Here is a 22,057-nt window from a genome sequence, read left to right on the forward strand (position 1 = left end):
AAGAGTGAAACCATATGGTATCTGTCTTTCTCTGTATGGCTTATTTCACTTAGCATCACACTCTCCAGTTCCATCCACGTTGCTACAAAAGGCCATATTTCATTTTTTCTCATTGCCACGTAGTATTCCATTGTGTATATAAACCACAATTTCTTTATCCATTCATCAGTTGATGGACATTTAGGCTCTTTCCATAATTTGGCTATTGTTGAGAGTGCTGCTATGAACATTGGGGTACAAGTGCCCCTATGCATCAGTACTCCTGTATCCCTTGGGTAAATTCCTAGCAGTGCTATTGCTGGGTCATAGGGTAGGTCTCTTTTTAATTTTCTGAGGAACCTCCACACTGCTTTCCAGAGCGGCTGCACCAATTTGCATTCCCACCAACAGTGCAAGAGGGTTCCCGTTTCTCCACATCCTCTCCAGCATCTATAGTCTCCTGATTTGTTCATTTTGGCCACTCTGACTGGCGTGAGGTGATACCTGAGTGTGGTTTTGATTTGTATTTCCCTGATAAGGAGCGACGCTGAACATCTTTTCATGTGTCTGTTGGCCATCTGGATGTCTTCTTTAGAGAAGTGTCTATTCATGTTTTCTGCCCATTTCTTCACTGGGTTATTTGTTTTTCGTGTGTGGAGTTTGGTGAGCTCTTTATAGATTTTAGATACTAGCCCTTTGTCCGATATGTCATTTGCAAATATCTTTTCCCATTCCGTTGGTTGCCTTTTAGTTTTGTTGGTTGTTTCCTTTGCTGTGCAGAAGCTTTTTATCTTCATAAGGTCCCAGTAATTCACTTTTGCTTTTAATTCCCTTGCCTTTGGGGATGTGTCCAGTAAGAGATTGCTACGGCTGAGGTCAGAGAGGTCTTTTCCTGCTTTCTCCTCTAAGGTTTTGATGGTTTCCTGTCTCACATTTAGGTCCTTTATCCATTTTGAGTTTATTTTTGTGAATGGTGTGAGAAAGTGGTCTAGTTTCAACCTTCTGCATGTTGCTGTCCAGTTCTCCCAGCACCATTTGTTAAAGAGGCTGTCTTTTTTCCATTGGATGTTCTTTCCTGCTTTGTCAAAGATGAGTTGGCCATACGTTTGTGGGTCTAGTTCTGGGGTTTCTATTCTATTCCATTGGTCTGTGTGTCTGTTTTTGTGCCAATACCATGCTGTCTTGATGATGACAGCTTTGTAGTAGAGGCTAAAGTCTGGGATTGTGATGCCTCCTGCTTTGGTCTTCTTCTTCAAAATTCCTTTGGCTATTCGGGGCCTTTTGTGGTTCCATATGAATTTTAGGATTGCTTGTTCTAGTTTCGAGAAGAATGCTGGTGCAATTTTGATTGGGATTGCATTGAATGTGTAGATAGCTTTGGGTAGTATTGACATTTTGACAATATTTATTTTTCCAATCCATGAGCAGGGAATGTCTTTCCATTTCTTTAAATCTTCTTCAATTACCTTCATAAGCTTTCTATAGTTTTCAGCATACAGATCCTTTACATCTTTGGTTAGATTTATTCCTAGGTATTTTATGCTTCTTGGTGCAATTGTGAATGGGATCAGTTTCTTTATTTGTCTTTCTATTGCTTCATTGTTAGTGTATAAGAATGCAACTGATTTCTGTACATTGATTTTGTATCCTGCAACTTTGCTGAATTCATGTATCAGTTCTAGCAGACTTTTGGTGGAGTCTATCGGATTTTCCATGTATAATATCATGTCATCTGCAAAAAGCGAAAGCTTGACTTCATCTTTGCCAATTTTGATGCCTTTGATTTCCTTTTGTTGTCTGATTCAATTTTGAGCTTTTTATAGATCTAGCAAATCCATTATTATACAGTGTATTTATCATCTGAGTTATTATCCCTTACTTATTAAATGTTGGGGGGAGGTTCTGTCTCCAAGTTTCCATACATTTAAGCGCTCTATCCATTTTTTTCCCTGTGGGTTCCCACACTTTACACCACTAATCATTTTAGATTTTCTGAGGTGGTTTTGATTTCATGTATTCTGATTGGAGGCTTAGAAACAATGATAAGACAATCCATACTTCTAAAATTCTCTTTTCTCAATTTTGTAAATTTCTATTTTGTGATGGGTTTATTGTACTAATAGTCTCAATTTTTGTCCTGATTGCATCCAAGCCATTTACTATGTGCATTTTCAGTTCAACCTCCCAAGAGGTGAATTATAGCCTCCCTTCTTAACTTTATTCTGAGTTGGTCATGTAACTTCCTTTGGCCAATTGTTAGGAGAGGCTTGAAAATACACTTGCACATTTTTGTTTCTTTCTTTCTGTCTTTGCCATAGGACATGCCTGGGAAAGCATGTTAGAGGATGGGGCACATGGAGAAGAGCCAAGTTGCCCAGTTGTCTTAGCTCACAGATCAGCAGACCAGAGCCAACTGCCAGATGTGAGGGAGCCAACTGAGATCAGAAGAAATTTCTAGCCACGGCCAGCTTAAATCACTGACCCACACACTCGTGAGCTAGACAAATGCTTATTGCTTTAAGCCACTGCATTTTCAGACAGATTGTTGCACAGCATTGCTGTGGCAATGGATAACTGATAATGTGTCCCATAAATCTTGGGAATTTGGAAGCTGCCCCTCCATTTGGCCTCCATGAAACAAAGATTGAATGCTTTCTATTTGCAAAGCATTGTACAAAATGCTCTATTAGGTTATTTTAGTTAATCCTGACAACAATATTACCTAGAAGATAGATAATATTACTCAAATTTTAGTGGCAAGGAAACTTTAGAGGCAAACTTAGGGAAGGTTAAGTGACTTGCCTAATATAGCTAAATGATAGGAAATAAAATGGACAGTTAAACCCTGGAACACTGCTTTTAGAGCCTCTGTGCTTTTACTGTAGATGCTTACTGCTTATGTTACTGGTCCCCTCATCTCATCTTTTCTTCTGTCCACCTCCACCTCCTTCAGGAGAAGATCTTGTGTTCCAGTTTGGGATGCGGAGACCATTTTTATGTTTAGCTGCCCTTAATACTACTTTCTTACAGCTAGTGTAAATGGCCATCTTCCCCATTAGTCTGGAAGTTCTTTTGAGTAAGTAAAATACTTACTGTATTTTCTCCTATAGCTACTGTGAAATAGAATTTTTAAAAAGATAATGATCTTATTTAAGTTTGAGAAAATCTAATTATCTCCCAAAAGCAATTTATACTGAAGTAAGACTCTGAGAATATATATATTTATATGTTAAACACACACACACATTTAAAAATGGCACTGTTATCCCAATCAATCTAATTGGTGGAATGCACAGCAGAGGTTCCCCCCCCCCCCCCCATTTTGTTGGACAGCTTTAGGCATATGGTGTTTGAATTTGGAGTTTGATGTCTACAAAAATAAAACTCTCCTGTTTCATGTTTTATTATATTAGTATTGTAAACAGGGATTGATATAAAACTGGCATCAAATTTGCAATTAGTTTCTGTATTTAAGAAATTGTTTTGTAATTGTCACTTGCAATGTACTTTAGGTATGCTGCCACCAGGTGGCGGAAGAGCGCCAGGCACGTCTGTACAGTAAGGAATTTACATGTTTTCTGAGGTTCAAGGTAATAGCTTTTTGCTTGAGTTCAAAAATAATTTCAGACCACAGATATTCAACTTAACATAATACATGTCTGTAGCAAAATAGCTAGACTTAAACTCTAAATCAATCTTAAACATCTTTAAAGCAGATATAAATCCCAAGCTACAAATTCACCTACCTAATCTCTCTCCTTTTCAGCATTTTAAATTATTTCCATAATGGGCTGATTCTAACGCAAATCTTATATACACACTTTAGTAAAAATGTTAATCTTTATGATTTACTCTGAGTCTTTATTTATTGTCGATCTCTTTCATCATAGCTTATATGTCAGGCTTCAAAATTCTTAACAATTTTCTTTTAACAAAAACACCTCTTTGGCTTCCACTTCCTCTAACAAGACAGAGGCTCATCTTTTCAGTATGATCTCAGATCTCCTCCCAAGGAAGACCCAAAGCATTTCTCCATCAGGATAGCACGAAAAGTGTATTTGCATTTTATGGAGGATTTTTTTCCTTTTTATTTTCTACACTATAGGAATAATTCATTAGAATTTTTCCCCTCTCAAAGCTCCACAGAGCTAGTTTACTGTATTTACCTATTTAACTGCAACATCAATGAATCTCCTTAGCAACAGGCTAAGTATCTCCAGAGAAGAGTTCTTAAAGAAATAAAAGTCTTCAAACCATATTAGAAACTAAGCAAAATGCAGAATAAAAAGTTAATGGACTTCATTATAATTAATAATACTGTATATTTACAAGGAGCAATTTCAATGTAAAGAAAGTATCAACTACTTCGAGCAGCAGTCAGAAGTTCCCACTCTATGGGTCATCAAGCAGAAACTTTGGAACAGATTCTAGAAGGTTTAAGATTATGGATGATAAGTTGAGAATGAGTACACCCCTATACTCTGAGCCACTCCCCTGCTCTGCCCTACAGTGTTTTGTTTCAAGAATAAAGAGGACTGAACGGCTGAGAATCAAGGGTCAGTGCTATGTAGTTGGGGGAGAAAACAAAAAGAAACTAGCAATTCTGTACCTCAGGGTGGTCAGAAAAAAAAAAAGTTGGGGGAAGATCCTCAGCAGCTTTATCCTGAATGTTGCTACACGAGCTGAGAGTCATTCTCCCTGACATTCACCCACTCCTGGAGTGCAGATTTTGAGCAGTGCTAAGCAGTGAGGGTTTGGGTGGGGCTGGTAGGGAAAGATGCTATCTGTTGGGAGGGGGAGACTGAGAGGACAGCACAGCAGAAAGGGGCTGGAGTTGGGAAGAGGGCAAGACAGAGGTTGAGCAGTGATTCTTAGAGACTGGACTTTGCATATTAAACAGGGCTTTCTGGGTTCCAGAAGGTGAGGACTGAGAGTGAGAAGCAAATGGCAACTAAGCTGTGAATGCAAGCTCCAGGAGAGCTGGCCAGCAACCAGCCTAACTCTGGGAGACAGAGCTGAGGAAGAGAGAAAGAGAGAAATTGAGGCAAAAGAAAATAAAATAGAGAGGGAAGAGAAAGGGATGGGTGGTAAAACTCTCATATGATTTTGAGTCTCACAGAAAACCTGTGAAGCCAGTGGGCTGCAGACTGTTAATGGAGGCCCAGAGTTGGAAGTGACTTAAGGTCACACACTGAGTGGCAGAGGTAGCACTCCAAGTTGAGTGACCTGATTTCAAGATACAGATGAAAGAAGGGAGGGTGCATCTGAAACACTGACACATACCACATGTCCTACCTTTACTTTATAAACAGTAAGTAAATTTTTTACATAACCAGGGCTTAGCTTTTTAAGGGTCAAACCTGAAAAGTTTTAGCCACTATTGAAAAGCATTTCTGAAATGTTTTATATTTGTCCTAACCTTCTTTGAATACTGACTATAATTTACCCTCTGCTTGATATGAGGGATATAATGATGAAAATTGAGTCTATATTTATGTATTTCCAATTGAGAGATACTTCCAGGTTCTAAGGAGACAGGCAGTTTTATTGCTGTCACGCCTAATATGTTTGTGGCTTGAAATAGCTGTATGGCAGAATCAGCTGACTCAGCTCCTTCCCTCCCAGTCAGTTCTTCTTGAGTGTTGGCTTCTGGCCCCTGCCTACTCTTCTGATCATGTCATTCTCCTGATTAAAATCTTTTTAATGGCTCTCCACTGATTATAGCCATGGTTTTCAACCCAGCAGCACATTAAAATCACCTGGGGAGCTTTTAAAAGACTCCAAGTGCCCAGATGCCATCATCAATGATTTCAATTCAATTGTTTAGCTATGGGCCCTAGTTTATGGGGATTAACCAAAGTAGCATGGATTTGGGCTTCCCGCCAAGATGGAGTAACAGGGATTGGATTCATCCGCACCCTGCTTTCACCTGAAACAACTAAAAAGCCTGACAATATTTGAAACATTGATTTTGAAGATGTTGGAATGAGGCAATGAAGGGCCTTGATCCCTGAAAGATGAGAAACATAGTGAGACCTACAGTTGCCCCAGTTTACCACCTTGAGAGAATTCCCAGGCGATGATGCAGGAGGAGGAGTCCAGGGAGCCTGGAAGATTCTTTGAATTGAGAGGCTGGAGATGAGGGTCTAGGGAGACTGAAGTGGCTGCTGTGTTTTGGGCAGAGTATTAGAGCAGAGGAAGTACTGATCAGCACATGCATATGAGGGAACTATCTGAGGCCAAATTAAAAAAAATACCTACCTGAAAAGATTAATGGGGATAGTAGACAGAGTTTAAATGGGGTGGGTAATAGTTTGCACTATTCAGACTGGGAAATCTGGAAATTCATAGGACATTGTTAGAATATTCAGAAGCATCGTGTCCCATTAATGGAAGTATTAGCCATGGACTAAATAAATGATGCTCTAGGCTTGCTTGACAAATATTCAAAGCAAGACCTGAAAGGATCAGAGTATATCCACGGAGCTTTTCTATGTCCCAGAACAAAGGTCAAGAATATTTACAAGAGTACAAAAATATCCTACACCCAACAAAGTAAAATTAACAATGTCTGGTGTGCAATAAAAATTATCAGGCACGCCAAAAAATTGAGGAGAAAAATAAGTCAACTGAAACCAATCCCAAACTGATAAGAGATATTGGAGTTAGAAGATGAAGGCATTAAAATAGTTATTGTAACTGCATTCCATATGTTCAATATGTTACAGGAAAGATCGAGCATGTTAAATACACATATGAAAAAAGATAAAAAAGACTCATGTCTAACTTCTGGAGATGAAAACTATAATAACTATATAACTATAATAACTATATAACTAAGATAAAAATACACTGGGTGTTAATAATGGCAGATTAGATATTACAAGGAGAAAAGATTAGTGAACTTGAAGTCATATAATAGAAACTATCCAAATGAATCACAGAGAGAAAAAAATATTGAAGAAAATGAACAGAGCATTGGTGAGCTGTGGTCCAACTTCGAATAGCCTAATATACATATGATTGGAGTTTCCAAAGCAGAGGAGAGAGAATGTGGGACAGAAAATAATATTTTAAGAAATAATGACCATGGTGCAGCAACTATGGAAAACAGTATGGATAGTCTACAAAAATTTAAAAATAGAATTACATATGACCCAGCAATCCAACTTCCAGGTGTATATCCAAAAGAATTACAAACAGGGTCTCAAGGAGATATTAGCACACTGATGTTCATTGAGACATTATCCATAATATTCAAGAGGTGGAAGAAACTAAATGTCTGCCAACAGATGAATGCATAAAGAAAATGTGGTATATACATGCAATGGAATATTATTCAGCCTTAAAAAGAAGGAAATCCTGTTATATGCCATAACATGGATGAACTTTGAGGGAATTAAGTCACAAAAAGACAAATACTGCATGATTTTACTTATGTGAGGTTATCTGATGTAGTAGTCAAACTCTTAGAAACAGAAAATAGAATAGTGGTTGCAGGGCATGGGGAGAGAAAGAAAAGGGGAATTTTTGTTCAATGGATATAGTTTCAGTTTCACAAGATGAAAATTCTAGAGATCTGTTACACAACAATGTGCATAAACCACTGTACTTATACTCAAAAATGGTTAACATGGCAAATTCTATGTGTTTTTGACTACAGCAAAAATGACTGTGGGGATGGTTGCACAACTGTGAATATACTAAAAATGATCGAATTGTACACTATAAATGAGGAAACTGTATGATATGTGGATTACATATCAATAACGCTGTAAAAAGTTCAGGATATTACACAGTAATGAGAGAGAATAAATAGTCCCACAACTACGTGCCATGTGATATAAATGAAGAAGCTCCATGCGAGAACACACCATACAAAATGAAGCAAACTGACCTCTGCTGTTAAAAGTAAGGAGGGTAGGGGTGCCTGGGTGGCTCGGTCAGTTAACTGTCAGACTTCAGCTCAGGTCATGATCTCATGGTTTGTGAGTTCGAGCCCCGCATCAGGCTCTGTGCTGATAGCTCAGAGCCTGGAGCCTGCTTTGGATTCTTTGTCTCCCTCTCTCTCTCTACCCCTCTTCCCTGCTTGCTCTCTATCTCGGTCTCTCAAAAATAAATAAAAATGTTAAAAAATTTTTTTTTAAAAAGTAAGGAGGGTAGTTGCTTTAGGGGACTGTGGGGAGATTAGTGACTAGAAAGGGCCATGAGGGGCCTTTTGGATGCTGGTAATTTTCAAGTTCTTGTTCTGGGTGCTAGTTACATGTGTGTAAATTTTTGGCAAAAATACAATGACATACAGTATATGGATTTTTGTGTGTATGTTATGCTTCCATAAAAAACGTTTTGAAAACTTGAAGGGAAAAGGAGAAATATAAGAATTTAAGGGGAAACCAAAAAAATTAAAAAGAGAATGACCCCAAAATTTCCAAAGTTAGTGAAAACTATAGACCTCATATCTAAAAGCTCAAAAAAAAACTTTACACACAAGAAACATGAGAAACAGTACATCAAGATATATCATAATCAAATTTTTCAAAACCAATAATAAAGAGAACACCATTAAGTGCAGTCAGAGGGGAAAAAAAGACAAGTATATACAGAGGAACAGCAACAACAACAAAACCGAAAAAAGAAAGGATAACAGCAGATGTCTCGTCACAAATAATGCAGGAGAGAGGATGGTGGGTCTACATCTCTAAAATACTGTTACTCTAAAATTCTATATTCAGCAAAAACAGTTCTTTAAAATAAAGGCAAAATAAAGTCTTTCTACCAGCAGTCCCACAGAATAAAAAATGTTAAAGGAAGGTGTTCGGGTAGGAGAATGACAGCAGATGGAAATATAGTTATAAAACAAAGGAATGAAGAGCAGGAATGGCTTTGTGGGTGTGTGACCTGTGAGATTACACAAGAGCCTGTTCTTCCAAGGAGTCTATGCTTGGCTTAATGTTCTGCTGTCATTGTGTTAAAAGTTTCAAATAAGTTTTGAACAATGGGTCCCCTATTTTCATATTTCACGGGACCCCCAAATTATGAAGAATTAATAATGGTCCTAATGAAGAGAATACTTTGCAGCCCATGAGATGAGAGTGGGGGAAAGGCTGGGATGCTGAGCTTGGCTTAGGTCATAGGTTCAGGTGTGGAATGTGGAAGGCTATAGGAAGCTCCTTTGGAGGAAATTAGGAATGTTTTGATTTTAATCAGAAGAGTGAATGAAATCTGGGTGGGGAAAAAACAACAGTTGTCCACTAAAATAACTTTTTTTACAGTAGACATTTCTAGATAGAACATGATTTTCTTTTTTGTACAGAGGTGGTTCATAAATGGCTATGATCAGAGGGTTTTAGTTCTTCATGAAATTCATTTGTTTGCTGAGTGCTCTCTTCAGGCCCAAATACCTTGTTTAGTTTCTCTCTCTCTCTCTCTCTCTCTCTGTGTGTGTGTGTGTGTGTGTGTGTTTTACTAATTCTGACATCAACACTTCAGTAGTGCCTATTCCATAATATTGACCCCGAGGCACTGCAAGTTTGTAAATTTACTTTGAATTCAAAACAAAAGCTATATTGCTTCCAGTGAAGTTTTAACATTTAAGTGTATTCTACTGTAGTATAATTCAATCTGAGTGTAGAGCAAGGCTCTAAAGTTGAAAGCAGCATAATAGGTGCAGATATGCAAAATATGCTGAAAGGTAGTGGAGCCAATAATGCCAGAATAGCGCATCACCACCCCCAGGCCATATATGAAAGGGCTAAAAACCACTGGAACGGGGGTATTTATTTGGGAGACGATTATTCCTCTGATGTATGGAAGGGAAAAGGGTGCTTTTTCCAAAACTTGAGCCAAATGAGGGAAGCTTCCAGAGAATTCCTAGAAGAGCTTGCGGTTTAGATGCAGGGAGTAAGAGTAATAGAGTTCATGAGCTTTGTCCGATACGGACCTGATAAAGTCTGAAGCTAGCTGTCCTGAAGTCTTGTGAAGAGCAAGCTGTACTATATATGGGTGTAAGTGAAATATTAAATCCACAGAGAATTTGCAAAGTTTGTTCTACACTTGAATACTCATATCCAGTTATTTAGTTTAAAGCCTTTGGCTTTGATTAAAGTTGTTAACATTTGAAGTGTTTAATAATGTAGCCTCCCTGGTGTGGAAATATGAATATTTTTCTCATTGATTAATGTCCTATAGTGAAGACATAACCTTTTACTTAAAATAATTGGTTTGGAAATGGAATTATGACATTTATCTTCCCTTTACATCGCCTTCAATTTATGAATTTGCTGATTATTCTTCTTGGTTGGGAGTATAAGTTACCATTTGCCTTTACCCAATACATGTACACAGACACAAACACACACACTCATATGATGCAAAAAAGACTTTCAAAGAGTAATTTAATTGCAGTTATAGAAATAAGGGTAGGATAGAAAGGAGTGAGAGTTTATAATGCTGATCATGAAATAAAAACATCAAAGTAAGTAATGAGTCTAAATTTGATACTGATGGGACTATATTTCTACAGCATTTAAAACAAATTAAGTCACCAAAGTAAAGATTTAACACAATATTAGAATATGAAATTTGAAAAATTCTTAGTATATCTCCAAGTGATTAGATTATTACGAAATTTCCCTGGAAAAGTAGAAATAAATCAACAACGCTGCAACAAAAACAAAAACAAAAACAAAACCCAAAACCAAAAAACTGAACAAACAAAAATTGGACAGTCCTAAATAAAAGCATGATGAAAGTATAGTTTCAGCAGCTACTACGCAAGAAGCAAATGATCTTCTAATCAAGTTACTGCTGTAAAAATAAGTCAAATGATTTTCAAGAGACACATATGGGTATTGCTACCTGAATTATTTTGATTCTACCCAAAGGTATTTAAAACACAACCACTGGGATAAAGGACCTGAATGTGAGACAGGAAACCATCAAAACCCTAGAGGAGAAAGCAGGAAAAGACCTCTCTGACCTCAGCCACAGCAATTTCTTACTTGACACATCTCCAAAGGCAAAGGAATTAAAGGCAAAATGAACTATTGGGACCTCATGAAGATAAAAAGCTTCTGCACAGCAAAGGAAACAATCAACAAAACTAAAAGGCAACCAACGGAATGGGAAAAGATATTTGCAAATGACATATCGGACAAAGGGCTAGTATCCAAAATCTAGAAAGAGCTCACCAAACTCCATACCTGAAAAACAAATTATCCAGTAAAGAAATGGGCAGAAAACATGAATAGACACTTCTGTAAAGAAGACATCCGGATGGCCAACAGGCACATGAAAAGATGCTCAACGTCGCTCCTCATCAGGGAAATACAAATCAAAACCACACTCAGGTATCACCTCACGCCAGTCAGAGTGGCCAAAATGAACAAATCAGGAGACTATAGATGCTGGAGAGGATGTGGAGAAACGGGAACCCTCTTGCACTGTTGGTGGGAATGCAAATTGGTGCAGCCGCTCTGGAAAACAGTCTGGAGGTTCCTCAAAAAATTAAAAATAGACCTACCCTGTGACCCAGCAGTAGCACTGCTAGGAATTTACCCAAGGGCTACAGGAGTACTGATGCATAGGGGCACTTGTACCCCAATGTTTATAGCAGCACTCTCAACAATAGCCAAATTGTGGAAAGAGCCTAAATGTCCATCAACTGATGAATGGATAAAGAAATTGTGGTTTATATACACAATGGAATACTACGTGGCAATGAGAAAGAATGAAATATGGCCCTTTGTAGCAACGTGGATGGAACTGGAGAGTGTGATGCTAAGTGAAATAAGCCATACAGAGAAAGACAGATACCATATGGTTTCACTCTTCTGTGGATCCTGAGAAACTTAACAGAAACCCATGGGGAAGGGGAAGGAAAAAAAAAAAAGAGGTTAGAGTGGGAGAGAGCCAAAGCATACGAGACTCTTAAAAACTGAGAACAAACTGAGGGTTGATGGGGGTGGGAGGGTAGGTGATGGGTATTGAAGAGGGCATCTTTTGGGATGAGCACTGGGTGTTGTATGGAAACCAATTTGGCAACAAATTTCATATATTAAAAAAAATTAAAAAAATAAAAAAAACACAACCACTGTAGTTAGATTTTTAAAGCTATTCTTGTACTTCTGAGCAGAGAATTAAAAATGCTCTAAAGCTGAATTTTATTTATTCATTTTTTTGATGGGTACTTTTATCATTATCAATATTGTAGGGTATCATAAGCATGGGTTAGCATTATTTCCTTAGTAAATAATGATAAAGCTAATGGAAAGAAATGAATTACACGTTCTGCACTGAAATTCACACATTAATAAATTTAATTTTAATTTTTTTTTAGAGAGTGAGTGTACACATGAGCAGGGCAGGGGTAGAAGATTAGGGAGAGAGAAACTTAAGCAGGCTCCAGGCCCATCACAGAGCCCTATGCAGGGCTTGATCTTACAACCCTTGAGATCATGACCTGAGCTGAAATCAAGAGTTGGACACTTAACCTACTGAGGCGCCCCTACACATTAATAAATTGGGCAGTGTTAAAATTTATTTCATCTAACCAAATCTCTTTAGTAGGTACACAGTGGTAAAATAAGTTAATGTTGTTTTTCATAGTTGCAATACTTTTTTTTGTTTGGGAAATGGATCAATTTCATAATTATCCATACATATTTCATGGAGGAAATATGTAGTCCTTTTATCTAACCCCCCCCCCCGCCATGTAGAGTTGTCGAGGTTATCAATAGCAGTAGGAACTGTTGTGTACACTTGGTAATACATTGTGCAAGACCTGAGTGACCTTCTGAGTAAAGAAAATTCATGTACTTATGCACTGTTAACAAGTTTTTAGCTCTCTTAACAAGCCTTTGGAGAAGACTATAATTCAAGGTAGAGATTTATCCCACTAGCATCTGCAGAGGGAACAATTTGCCTGACAATTGTCTCCATATATTCATAGAACATGAAAATATCAATACAAAAGTAAAAGTAGTATTAATGATGTTATTAATGATAGTAGCAGACACAGACAAAACAGAGCTATTAATCAAACAGCTTCTGAATAGGAAGCATAGATTAGGTAATAAAAGGAAGAATTATTGGCATCTGCTCAATTCTCTAAGTCTAGACACACATGGGCCTGTAAAACCTTACGTCTTAAAAGTTTCTTTGTGCTTGATTCCCACTACTGAGAATGCTGATATTAAGAAATAGGAGTTCCACTACTCTCTCATCCCTATACTTTGGGTGGTGTTGTGACCAAAATCTTCTATAGATTATTCAAAAAACCTTGTTTTTCAAAGGCAATAATGCACTCTGCCAAAAGAAAGATCTTTGGGGTCTTTTTGAAAGATTACAATTTCAAATGTATTTGTAGTTTTCAAATCACAATTTTGTATAGTTTTCATTTTTTCATGGAAATACTTCAAATAAACTTATACTCACTGAGTTACTGTTTTCAAATATCAAGCAAAATACCATGTGGCATTGGAGGCTTAATCGATACGATTCAATGATGCTGAAGGTATTTGTAATTATAGCAGCAGCCAGTCTCCCCTCCCTTTCCTCTCCTCCCCTCCACCAACAGACCTCTGTATCAAAGACAGCCTACCCTTGCACTTTTCTCTTCACTTTATACACAACAATAGTTACTGAAGTCATTTGGTTTCTTTAAAATGAAACACTCATTACAAAGATTCAGGATGTGAATTTCTCTAAAAAGCTGTGCTCTAAATCAAAGTAACTGCACATTCTCTTCAGGCTAGAAAACCACAAATTATGGATACTTAATATAGAATTACTGGGCCCATATATTATATATGTGATTATTTTATATTTGGATGTCTTCCCTCATTATTTGGGATAAATTAAAGTCTTTAATTTGAGACCAAAGCTTTGTAAGCCAGAAGGCACACATTGTGACTTTCTTTCATTTGAAAACCCAACAACCCTGAACCATCAAATGAACTACCCTTGTAGCAGTACCAGTGAGCATAAAAATTTTGTTCTCTGATTTCCAAGTCTAAAGGTGCAGACCAATTTTTGTTTATAATAAAAATATCGATGGAATTAAATGACTTGCGTAGCCTCCTCATCAAGGGATGAACTTGCCCATATAGATGTCGTAAACTTTAAATTCTATCAGCTTAAGGAAAATATACTGGGTTGGTGTCAGATGCAGATGCACTCCAGGCCTAAAGAACTGGCCTCAAGAGGTAAGACACAGTGACTATGTTGTCCAATTCTGATACAATGCTTGTGACAGGCACTTGTCCCCAGATTGAAGTCAGACTGTATTACAGCAAATGTAACCAAAGGGAAAATACTTAAAGACTCTGTATGGGTGGAAAAGGCTATTATTCTGTCCCAGCTTAAGGTTGGCTGGTGTATGGGTGGTGGTGGATCAATCTCTGAGCCCTGACATCAAACCTGGGGCCTCAGAGCACCACTGACCCACAGTCATTGTAGGCATCCTCAAGGGACACAGTGATTGAACAAGGATGCCTAGGCTGCTGGCACTCCCAGCACTGGGAAAAGTGTGGTTCAAGCTCACATCTTAAATGTTAGCCCTGGCATTTGGATTTTGAGAGACTTATCAACCTGCTTCAGTGATCCTTGCTTCAAAGAAGACATTTTATAATAGAGTTCTATTGGAATCCCTTCTTTTCAATGAGGGATTACTGCTAATGCCAGTTAAGTGAGTGACTCATGTGCTATCTAAGTATTTGTTCTTCAGTGGGGAACAACAGTATTCAGAAGACGATATATAGAGATATTTGTCAAGTTGTATCATTACCATTGACTAGAATGTCACTTAATTGGAAAACATGTTTGTTTGATCTATGGAAGGTGCCCCTTTAACAAATGGCTAAGAGTAGTCATCAAATGAATATTGGATTCTCAGTGGAGAACTGAAATCTTCTTGATGCAACTAAAATGCAATACAGTTTCTGTTAGTTCCACTGTGTTGCCACACAGACTAAGAACAAAATTAATCAGAGGCTTTTAGTCAGACAATGGGTTTCTTCTGAAATAATGATAGCTTTTGTGAGGGAGTAAGGACAGAAAGCAAAGAGGAGCTGATGGCAAATTGGAAGAAGCAGCCAAGAATTTGTCCATTTAAAGTGATTTTTGGATTAAAGAATAGTTTTTAGTGGATGTTCTAGAAAAGATATTATTTTTAAAACAGACTTTTAAAAGCAAAGAATAATTAGTTACTTAGTTACTACTAATAACGATCATTTAAAATAATTAATGACATGAAATATGTGGAGACTGGACTTTTGGAGAGAAAGTGGTATAAACAGTAGAAAAAAATCTCTTTTGAATGATTAGGTATTTATATGCTTTATCTTTCAGTTTATGAGTGTTTTTCTTCAGTTTTAGAATATAAAATTTAAATCTAAGAAATTCTCTAAAAGATTAAATGATTTTTCACTGCCTTTAGCAAAGAAATGTTCATGATGCCAAATATAATGTGAAGGCAGGATAATTACATGTTACCTCTTCATTTCTTTCATTCCTTGATGCCATTAGAAATAAAAGAGCAGTAAAAATGAAATGAGTAAAGTATCAGCATTAAAACTATTTATGCAGACCTAGTTGATCTCTTTGGGCTTGAATACATTTAAAGCAGAAGGCATATCTGCAAATTCTTGATGGATGTCCAAACAGCAACAAAGAAAGAAAAAATTACCCACCTACAACAGGAAGTTCATTTACAAAGGGTGAATGAGAAGGTGTCTTTAAGAGACCAACTTACGTTAATAAGTTCAACCTCCCAGATTTTTTTCAACAGGTCCATCGATGTGTAGCCATTAATTAGAAAGGCTTTGGTGTAGTCACCTAGTTCAATGGAATCCAGCCACTCAGCAACAGAAGTGGGATGATAGCCATCATGGCCAATGGGTCTCATCTGTAATTTAAAAAATCACATTAGGATTAGGTTACTTTGTGTTCTGTCAAACAATGGATTTTGCCACTTGGAAATTCATCTGATGTGAAGCAACAGATCTTTTTGGATAAGAAAATAAGGAAAACCAAAATACTTTACGCACAATTCTAAATCATTGATAATTTTCACGCTGAATTAGTTTTCAAAACTGCACCCAGAAATTTCTAATGTAGTTGCTATCTCCACTCCCTATTTGAGAAAACAAAATATGTCAAATTTCTGTTATAAACATTATTGACATTCTGTTGGATGGAATTTAAAATCATGTCAGTTGAGCAGTATTAAATTCAATGCTGAAGGCACAAGAAACTGTGCTCCCAAAATGTAGATGATAATTCTCATATGTATTACATCAAAGCATGTGAAAATAATGCATGACTTAAACATCCAAAGGAATTCATGCTTATGCAAGACATGTATTGTAGGTAGTGCAAACACGCTGGAGAAACATACTGCCGTGTGAAGCAGTGAAGAAGAGGCTTTTGGGTGTTTAGAGACCATGTGTTCTGCATAGACTCTACAGTATGTTAGACATGAATAGAGAACTTGCTGGCAGACAGGTTCCTATTTTTTGTCAGCTATATACAGATTTTTTTTTTCTTTAGGAGAACAAAGAAGTGTGACAGCAGCATAATGTTTCTCAGTTTAAATTGGAGTGTGAAAGTAATTTAAGCAAGAGAAACTTCTGGGTTTAAAATTTTGTATGATTATTCTAGTCTTTTAGCTTTTATTTGGAATTTTAGTTGAATTTGTGGTTCTTGGATTTTGAAGTAACTCACTTCTAAGGCTTGGCGTTGCTCTGGATGCCATGCGGTGTATCTAATACTTCAGCTATTATGGACAGGTGGTGCTTCAGCAACCGGATGTGATCCTTCAGTGAAATTCATGATGGGAATAGCAAACTGGGCAAAATACATAGATTTTCCTCTCCCTTCAGATTCAAGGAGATAAATATTAATGGAAATCTAGATGATTCTGATTTGTTAGCAGAGAAAAGATTAGTCTGGCTGTCAGGGATTCAGATTTTAATCCTAAACATGGTAGGCTTTCTGTCACTATGCAGCATTCTCATTTTGGAGATTCTTCTCACTCTTCCATTTGTTTTTTTGGATTCAAGGTGTTCATTAGGGATCAACACCTGTGAAAAGGAGGGATGAGAAGCAGAGTTGGGCAGAAGAGGAGATGGATTGTGATGGGTCCTGGCGAAGCCTCTGTGGCAAAGGTCATGTTATTCGAGGTCATGTGCTGGGCAGCCTTTGTGCCCCATCATTCAGCTGGATATGGCTGCCATGGGAGAAGCATGACTCTAGCGAGGCTGCTCTCCATAGCAGAGGCAGACCCTGCAGATGCTGACAGCTGGAGGCTGTCTGCTGACCACTCTCCCTGCTGCTGGGCAAGTCCTTCCTTGATGACAGAGCCTGGAGGAGCATTTCCGTGTTTTCCAGAATATTCTGGACCCAGAGTCACCTAAGGTTAACGTTTTGCCACATTTGGTTTCTACCTTTTTCTCTACACCCACTTCCTCATTCACATGCATACAACACACTTTGTTTTAGGTGAACCATTAGAAAGATGTTTTTTCACCTAACACTATTTGCAGACATCATGAAACTTCACCCCTTGATGCTTCAGTATGCATCTTCCAAGAATAAGGGCATGCTCCTACATAGCCATAGTAGCATCACACTCAAGAAGTTTATCATTGATAAAGTTATATTATCTAATATACAGTCCATATTTAAATTCCCCACATATATGCCAAATAGAACTTGTAACTTATTTTCCTTCTGGACAAGCTCAATCAAAAGTCAAGGCAATTATATTTTTAAGGATTTCTTCTGCCTTTTTCTCTTTTATTCTTCTGGGATTATGTTTACTCCATCATTTTTAAATTACTTTTTCTCCTTTCCTCTTTCCTATCGTTCCCAATCTATTTTCCATTTTGAGGCTTAAATGTCCTCTATTGGGAGTTATGGTGTAACTCATCATTTGCATGACAGTCTGAACTGCATCAGGCTTTTTGTATGTCACTTGTACATTGGACTGACCCAGTTTAACTACTCACTGAATGTTTGTTCAGTAACACTTAACACAATGTTTATTATGCAGTAGCTACAAATGTAAATGACAACTCAGGGTTTGTAAAATGAAGTTTAGTGGCAGTTGCAAATAACTGAATGTTGTGATGTGTAAAATTGAAGATTAGGATCCAAAGCAGAGGCACAAAGTATTAAGTACTTCATATTCTATAGAGTTATAAAAACATTGGGCTAGGGATATTCTCCAGTACTTATTAAGAGGTGGTTGATCCAATGCTACTATGCTGATTACTCACTGCAGCTTAGGAAACTCCCTGACTGTCCCAGTTGACAGAAGGAAATAACTGGAGAAAGGGCAAGAAGGAAGGAAGAGAAGCTCATTGGAGTTGAAATTAGCAGCTTGGCAAAGGTCTTACTGTTAGCCATCCAGGATCTGATGGCTCCAGCAGTAGATACAGGGGATAAACTTAGGAAGCCTTGAATCAGTCTGGGGTGGAGTCAGATGTCCCATACCAGAGAACTCAGCGCGCGCACGCGCGCGCACACACACACCACACACACACACACACACACACACACACACACACACACTACTCCTTTGAGAGAGCAATTACTTGTCATCTGCTACACAGAGGTTGGTTGATGATCAGAGTTGGCCAAAGAGTGGTGATGGGGATACCAACTAGACCTCTTCAAAGCAAACCCTATTAGTGTAAAAAAAGTTTGTTTTCCCCTCCAATCCCTCCTTCTTGCCCCAGTGGCAGCAAATTTAGAATCAGAAAAGAGAGAGGTACCAGTCCCTTGGGGTAAGCCTAAACTTGGGAAGGGGAAGGTCAAAGGGAATAAAATTAGAGGCTTAAGTGGATTGGAACTGAGTTTTCAATATTTTACATGACTGGAAAGTTACTGGATATGTCTGAATGACATTAAAAATGACAGAGCAGCTGAACTTGGTTGAAGGTAGGATTGAAAAAAAAATAAATCATGTCAGTATCTGACTAAACGCAGACTGCTAAGTAATCTGGTTACTCCCGTGAGGCGAGTTCTCCCTGAGCAACTTTAAGGAGGTGAGAGGGTGGAACGTGTTTGGTGGGAGAATGGGAGATGGGAACAAGGTAGAGAGCAAGAGTGAAGAGAACCTGGAGATGAACATGCTGATGTGTACGGGGGCAGCGTTGATCCAGCCACTGACTTGATAAATATTTAGTCAGTGTCTGTTCTTTTTTTTAAAATTTTTTTTTCAAAGTTTTTTTTTTTTATTTTTTTATTTTTGGGACAGAGAGAGACAGAGCATGAACGGGGGAGGGGCAGAGAGAGAGGGAGACACAGAATCGGAAACAGGCTCCAGGCTCGGAGCCATCCGCCCAGAGCCTGACGCGGGGCTCGAACTCACGGACCGCGAGATCGTGACCTGGCTGAAGTCGGACGCTTAACCGACTGCGCCACCCAGGCGCCCCAAGTCAGTGTCTGTTCTGATGAATGTTGTGGAACAGTACAGAACAAAACAGTCATAGTCTCTCCCTCAGGGAAATTAATAACTCTTAATTAGAAAGTATATAAACAGATGACCAATCAATTATGAAGGCTCTGCATACCTGAATAGAGGAAAGCATTAGAGCCAAATGAAGTTACAAAATTAACTTGACACGTATTTAATGGTATGCAGAGTGGTTACTGTGCTGCACAATAACTTCTTTAGAAGCAATTCTTCCATCTGTTCCTTCATTTCTGTTCCTACTGTCACTACCCTGTTTAGGTTCTTGTTAGTGCTTACAAAAACTAACGCAAGAGCCTTCCACGTGGCCTCCCACTTTTGGTTTAGCTTATATCATGCTGCTGCATCAGTTTTCCAAAAAGCCAGGCTTTTAAGTCAACGCTTGCACAAAAACCTATAGTGGCTCCTTCTCGGTAAAAATGCAAATGTCCTATTCCAGAATTCTAGGACAATTGCGATCAAGTACAAACTTATGTTTTCAAATTAATCCCATACTACTCTGCCATGTGTACCCTAAACAGTATATTAAGTTGCTAGCCATGCCATGAACATGTGCAAGACACTTTTGTATTTTTGCTAATATTATTTTCCATGCTTGGAATGCTTTGGCTTCTATTTCTATAGTGTTTCTTCAGGATTGGTTTCTCTTCTTGAGCTTGAAGATACAAATTTCCAAAAATTTGCAGGATTTCTCACATAGAGGGCCTATAGCTATCACATAACACAAGTCAAAAATGTATCTACTTCAGCTCACAACCGGCCCTCCCTCTCAGTTTCCAATCTCAGTTGGGGGGGAAGTATTACACCATTTCCCAAGTAGATGCTCAGGAGTCATCTTACTTTCCTCTTTCTGTTTTACTATCATATTTAATTAGGCAACAAGTCTCATAAATTTGATTTTAGTTCCCTCCTTCCAAAGTGGACTTTGGAACCTGACAATAATATCTACTTCAAGTGTTGTTGTAAAGATTATATGATATAGGGCATGTAAATTGCCTATCACAGTACTTTGAATATAATACGTCTTCAATAGCTCAGTTTTCTTTCCTCACCACTGCTCTAAATTAGGTTCGTGCTTATTTTTATTTATTTATTTGTGTGTTTTTTTAGCCTATGCTTTGAAACTGCATAATATTGAATCCTTTGGCTGCTAATCCTTTCAACTTCTAATCAAGATTCTTCTTTCCTCTGTCATCCCTCTCTTTTCCTCACTTCATTCCTTTCCTATCTTGTTTTAAAAAGGGTTTATGCCTGCTAACCTCTTTATACTCTGCCTTCCCCCAGCAGATAGCTACTTTTCAGAAATTCATCTAACAAGGCCACTCAAGTAGATTGAATTGTTATTTATAATTCCTCACTTTCTTCCTGTATTAGAATTATGTCTCTGTGCCCTTTGCCAAGGGATCTGCATTGTATCCACTGTGATTGGAGTCACTTCTCCATCCACTGATGTTGGCCATGTACTTGCTTGGCCAATGGTACAGGTAGAAGTGTCAGTGTGACAATTTATAGGTAAGGAAGGCTCTGTACTTCTGTGACCTACTCCTCCTTTTGTGTTTTTATGCTCTAGTATAAGAATAACAAGTGGCTGAGCAGTCACATAACTGCTGGTCCCAGGAGAAAGATGAAGACTTGTGGAGCAAACCTAAATGTAACCCAGAGCTTAGAGTCTACCCTGGGTCACTAGAGTTTGGGCAAATCCAGCTGAAGTTAGATGAACTACAGCTGCCCTACAAACTTGTAAGAAAAATTAATGTATTTTTTTGTTGCTGTAAAGCTTTAAAATTTTGACATGTAAGGGAAAACTAATACAGTCATTTTTAAATTTCAAAATCCTTGGTATTTATATGAGCCAGGGTTCTCCAAATAGAGCTAATAGGATGTGTATACACACATGCACAAGTTCGAAATCTGGCAAGTCTGAGATCTGCAGGCAGGCTGTCAGACTGGAGACCTGGGAAGAGCTGATGTTGCAGCCCAAGCCTGAAAACAGTCTGGAAGCAGAATTCCCTCTTTTTCTGTGGAAGACCTCAGTCTTGGTTCTTGTAAGGCATTCAGTTGATTGGATGGAGTCCCTCCATATAATGGAGGGCAGTCTGTTTTACTCAGAGCCCACTGATTTAAATGTTTATTTCATCTAACTAATGCTTTCATGGTGACATATAGGCTGGAATTTGACCAAACATCTGGATATCATGGCCTAGCCAAGATGACACATAAAGTGATCCAAATTGTTTAATTTACGAGTCCAAAGGCATCTCCATGAGACTGAGAAAGGCCAGGGATGCAGAGCTGAGCTAACATCAACATCCTTCCCAAGCTTTCTGGCTGTCATCTAGTAAACATCTATGTCCTGCAGCTTTACTAATCCAAAACTCAGTAATTCTGGATCTTAGGAGTATGATTTCAGGGGGCATAATCCATTTTATAGCTCACATACCTCTGTACCTTTGCTCAAGCCATTCCCTCTGCCAGGAATACTGTTTCTCCTCTGTTCTCCTGTTGAAATTCTACCCATTCTTAAAAGGTCTTATTTAAATATTGCTTCTTCTGTGAAGGCTTCTCCAATGCTACTCCTACTCCCAAGTCAAAATTAATCAT

General features: G+C 38.1%; 1 protein-coding gene across 15 annotated transcripts in view; it reads right to left on the bottom strand.

The window, feature by feature from the left end:
* Positions 1–22,057, bottom strand: part of ANKS1B (ankyrin repeat and sterile alpha motif domain containing 1B) — a 1,075,523-nt gene that overhangs the window by 273,301 nt on the left and 780,165 nt on the right. For all 15 annotated transcript variants that reach the window (XM_047066127.1, XM_047066126.1, XM_047066125.1 and 12 more), the window contains one exon: positions 15,731–15,883. In XM_047066127.1, coding sequence (XP_046922083.1) covers positions 15,731–15,883 — 153 coding nt within the window. The remainder of the gene's footprint in view (positions 1–15,730; positions 15,884–22,057) is intronic.

Source organism: Lynx rufus, unplaced genomic scaffold (genome assembly GCF_022079265.1).
Source record: "Lynx rufus isolate CCGP_SWC_20201006 ecotype Redwood Valley unplaced genomic scaffold, mLynRuf1.p SCAF_7, whole genome shotgun sequence".
NCBI lineage: Eukaryota > Metazoa > Chordata > Mammalia > Carnivora > Felidae > Lynx > Lynx rufus.